The sequence below is a fragment of the Mya arenaria genome, chromosome 8, assembly GCF_026914265.1.
Source record: "Mya arenaria isolate MELC-2E11 chromosome 8, ASM2691426v1".
NCBI lineage: Eukaryota > Metazoa > Mollusca > Bivalvia > Myida > Myidae > Mya > Mya arenaria.
Genome location: NC_069129.1, coordinates 59,143,646 through 59,146,606, shown reverse-complemented (window position 1 = coordinate 59,146,606; position 2,961 = coordinate 59,143,646). Strand labels below are relative to the sequence as shown.

Genomic DNA, 2,961 nt, shown 5'->3' with positions numbered 1-2,961 from the left:
ATCCCCTATCACCCCATTTGCTTCAGGTTGGATAAAATACTTGAGTTTGACAGCCAAAGTGATTTTAATCAAATATGAAAAATAAGTTGTTTTAAAATAGAGTGAATAAAACAATAAGTAAGAGTGTTGAAATGAACCGCCGCCGAACAACATGATCTGCATGAAAATGTCCTTATTGAGTAAGGAAAATTATAAGCATATTTTGGGGAGAGTTTTTAAAAATGTCTTTTATCTGTCTTGCATTCCCGTTCACCAAAGCGATGATGCTATGCGTACATCTTTTTTTCTCTCCAGATATATCACTATCAAACCTCTTATGAATGAGAATGACTTATTTCAAAAAATAATAATAAGGTATTCTGTGGAATAAAAACGTGAGTGATCCGGTCGTCGATCCGTTCACTGTAACCTTTTCTAACGGGTGAACACAATTGATGAGGAAAAATTTGGCGAGCGACAAAGAAAATGGCATAACCCTATCATGATAGTAAGATGAATAATGAAGTTGACTTGGATAGCGGAAGGAAACTACTGTTTCATGATATGTTAATACCATTGTTACAATCTGTCTTGAATTATTGAGAAGAATCATGTCACCACTTTTATTTATTGTCGCTAAAACAAACACAACAAAATAATAAGTATTTGAGCAAACCTCCAGCAAGTTAACGGCTGAGTTATGAGGTTTTGAATGTCAATGTCCAGAAACCCAATTTAAAAGGTTAAATTCTTCATCGAACTTCATCGAATGTTTGTTTCCTCATGTTGAACGTCAACCCGATGTTGAGGCTTAATGCGTTCTCTTGTTGAAGCAGTAATCTCCGCAGACGATAGCCTCGTTCTGGAATTTTTACGACAAAATGTATTTCTAAATGCCATTAACACAATGATAACGGCAGATGCCACTTCTTCCACCCTATAGGCTGTCTGTACTATCCACCATTGCCAGGCGTCGACGAATTGAACGTCACTGTAGACACCAAGCGTGCTTGACGCTGAGTAGACATGTGTAGCCGCTATGGACAGGGAGACAATGGACGCTGCGATGCAAACCTTCACCACCATCATAGTCTTCCGATAATGACCTGAAATATAGAAATGCTTGTTTTATATCTCCAATAGTTTAGTAGTTTAGCTTTAAGATGTCCGTGCGAATGAAAATTAACCTGCTATTTGTCTCTTTGTTGTTATTTTTATGACACTCGTGAAATAAATTACGAATACGATCTTACACCAAAATCAACAAATATCCTCTATTTCGTTCATGCTTTTAGGTGAAAAGTGGAGTTTTATTAGTGAAATAACAACAGTGAAATTATTTTCATTGCAAAATAAGGAGTGAAAATATCAACAGTAGGAACTACTTTTAAAATCAATTGTAGTTACTTCCCTTTTATCAAAATGGAGTACCTCACCCTTAAACCAGCAAATTGTGTTAAAAGAAATATCTTTCAATAAAGGATTGTTTGGAAGTAACTGTATTTGTTGTTATTACCAACAATCTGAAGCTGGAACTGATATTGGACGTTTAGTCATTGGCGAAGAAACACTAGGCCAAGTTCGACTTAGCTATATGCATCCAAACATGTATATATCCATGCACTATCCATTTATTTTGAAAATATATATCTTTTTTAAAATGCAAGCCTAACATATCTTAAATAGTTCAAAACTCACCATTCCTCATCACTCCTCTAGATTCTTTTCTCTGAATCCTGTGTATAGAAATGTTCTTATACAGGAACCTTGCAGTGTACCCGTAACCAATAGCCAGAAACAGACCATACAGTATATACAACAGGTCACAAACAAACATCATATGTTTGCAGACAAGTGTGTCAAACACACAGGACAGGTCGAGCGAAAATATCATTGCAAAATGAAATGCTGTGATTCCAAACAAAACTGGTAAGTGTTGAAACAATGGTGGTCCGACGGACATCTTTGTGAGATCAATTAGAACAAGAAGTAGAACACTGAACGATGCGGTCAATCCAGGTACGGCCAGTGACCATAAAATGAAAAACACCATCGGAGCTCTATTTGACACTGTCTGATATGGGTTACCGAACAGGCATACTGCCCTCAATAATGTAAACTCTAATAACAAGATCTGAAGTGCGATCGTTAGCTTGTATCGTCCTCGTCGTCGATTCCGGGTTAGGTGGCAAGCCATACTGAAGATAGTCATTGTGGCTATAATCACAAACACCGATGCATAGAAGTAGACATGAATCTCCCAAGCTGGTCCCCACTCCAAAAATGCAATCGGCCACTCGGGCTGAGGTTCAGCTGCACTTTCGGCTTCGACTTCCGTGTCTGCTTCAAGATCTGGCATTGTTTCAGAATCAGCATTAGTATCGTTAATGGTCTCATCACTACCCATTGTTGATTCAGTGTCATTTTCAGTCTGATCATCCTCTATGTCGTTCATGTCTTTAAATCCCAGCACATTGGTAGTTCCTCCCTGTTATATAGTTGTTTATCTTTAAAGTCTCAATTGAAATTAAACTCGTAACTTTCAAATTAACCTTTTTCTATAAAAGTTTAACACAAAATGGGTAAATACGCCAATGATATACCTCAAAACGTTGATTGGTTAAAACTTTTGAAGCATATTAAATGCACCATTTCCTGATTGCGATAGCATCAGTAAAGCGCAAATTTTAACGACAATTATACTATCGCTCAAAGAATTGTTGATATATGATGACTTTATCGATAAAATAAACTACAATATATAAGAAAAACGTGTATGTTTTAGTTTTATTAGGGGAATTACAAAGATCTAAATGTGCCCCCAACCGATATAGAAGCTACTAAGCAAATGTGTTAAAGGAATTTAACTGCATGCTCCTTTTGATGAAGCTGAATTTAAAAATGTGATTGTCATCTGAGCCCATATGTAATTAATGCTGTTGTAAAGGGGAGATATTAACACCACTAAACGTACACGTCTTT

The 2,961-nt window shown here is 36.5% G+C and overlaps 1 protein-coding gene across 1 annotated transcript; it reads right to left on the bottom strand.

The window, feature by feature from the left end:
• Positions 1-409: 409 nt before the first annotated feature.
• On the bottom strand, positions 410-2,121 carry LOC128242625 (uncharacterized). The gene is made up of 2 exons (XM_052959848.1): positions 1,678-2,121; positions 410-1,085 (listed from the first exon to the last, which is right to left on the bottom strand). Exons 1-2 carry the CDS (start codon positions 2,030-2,032, stop codon positions 742-744), a joined length of 699 nt encoding a protein of 232 aa, XP_052815808.1. The 5' UTR covers positions 2,033-2,121; the 3' UTR covers positions 410-741.
• Positions 2,122-2,961: the final 840 nt, after the last annotated feature.

What these genes read in the sequence shown, in the direction of transcription:
- LOC128242625 (XM_052959848.1), bottom strand. Translation starts at nt 2,032, where the DNA reads ATGGTGTTTTTCATTTTATGGTCACTGGCCGTACCTGGATTGACCGCA. An exon ending in TAGAGGAGTGATGAGGAATG is followed by an intron (nt 1,086 to 1,677) that starts GTGAGTTTTGAA and finishes TCTATATTTCAG; the next exon opens with GTCATTATCGGAAGACTATG.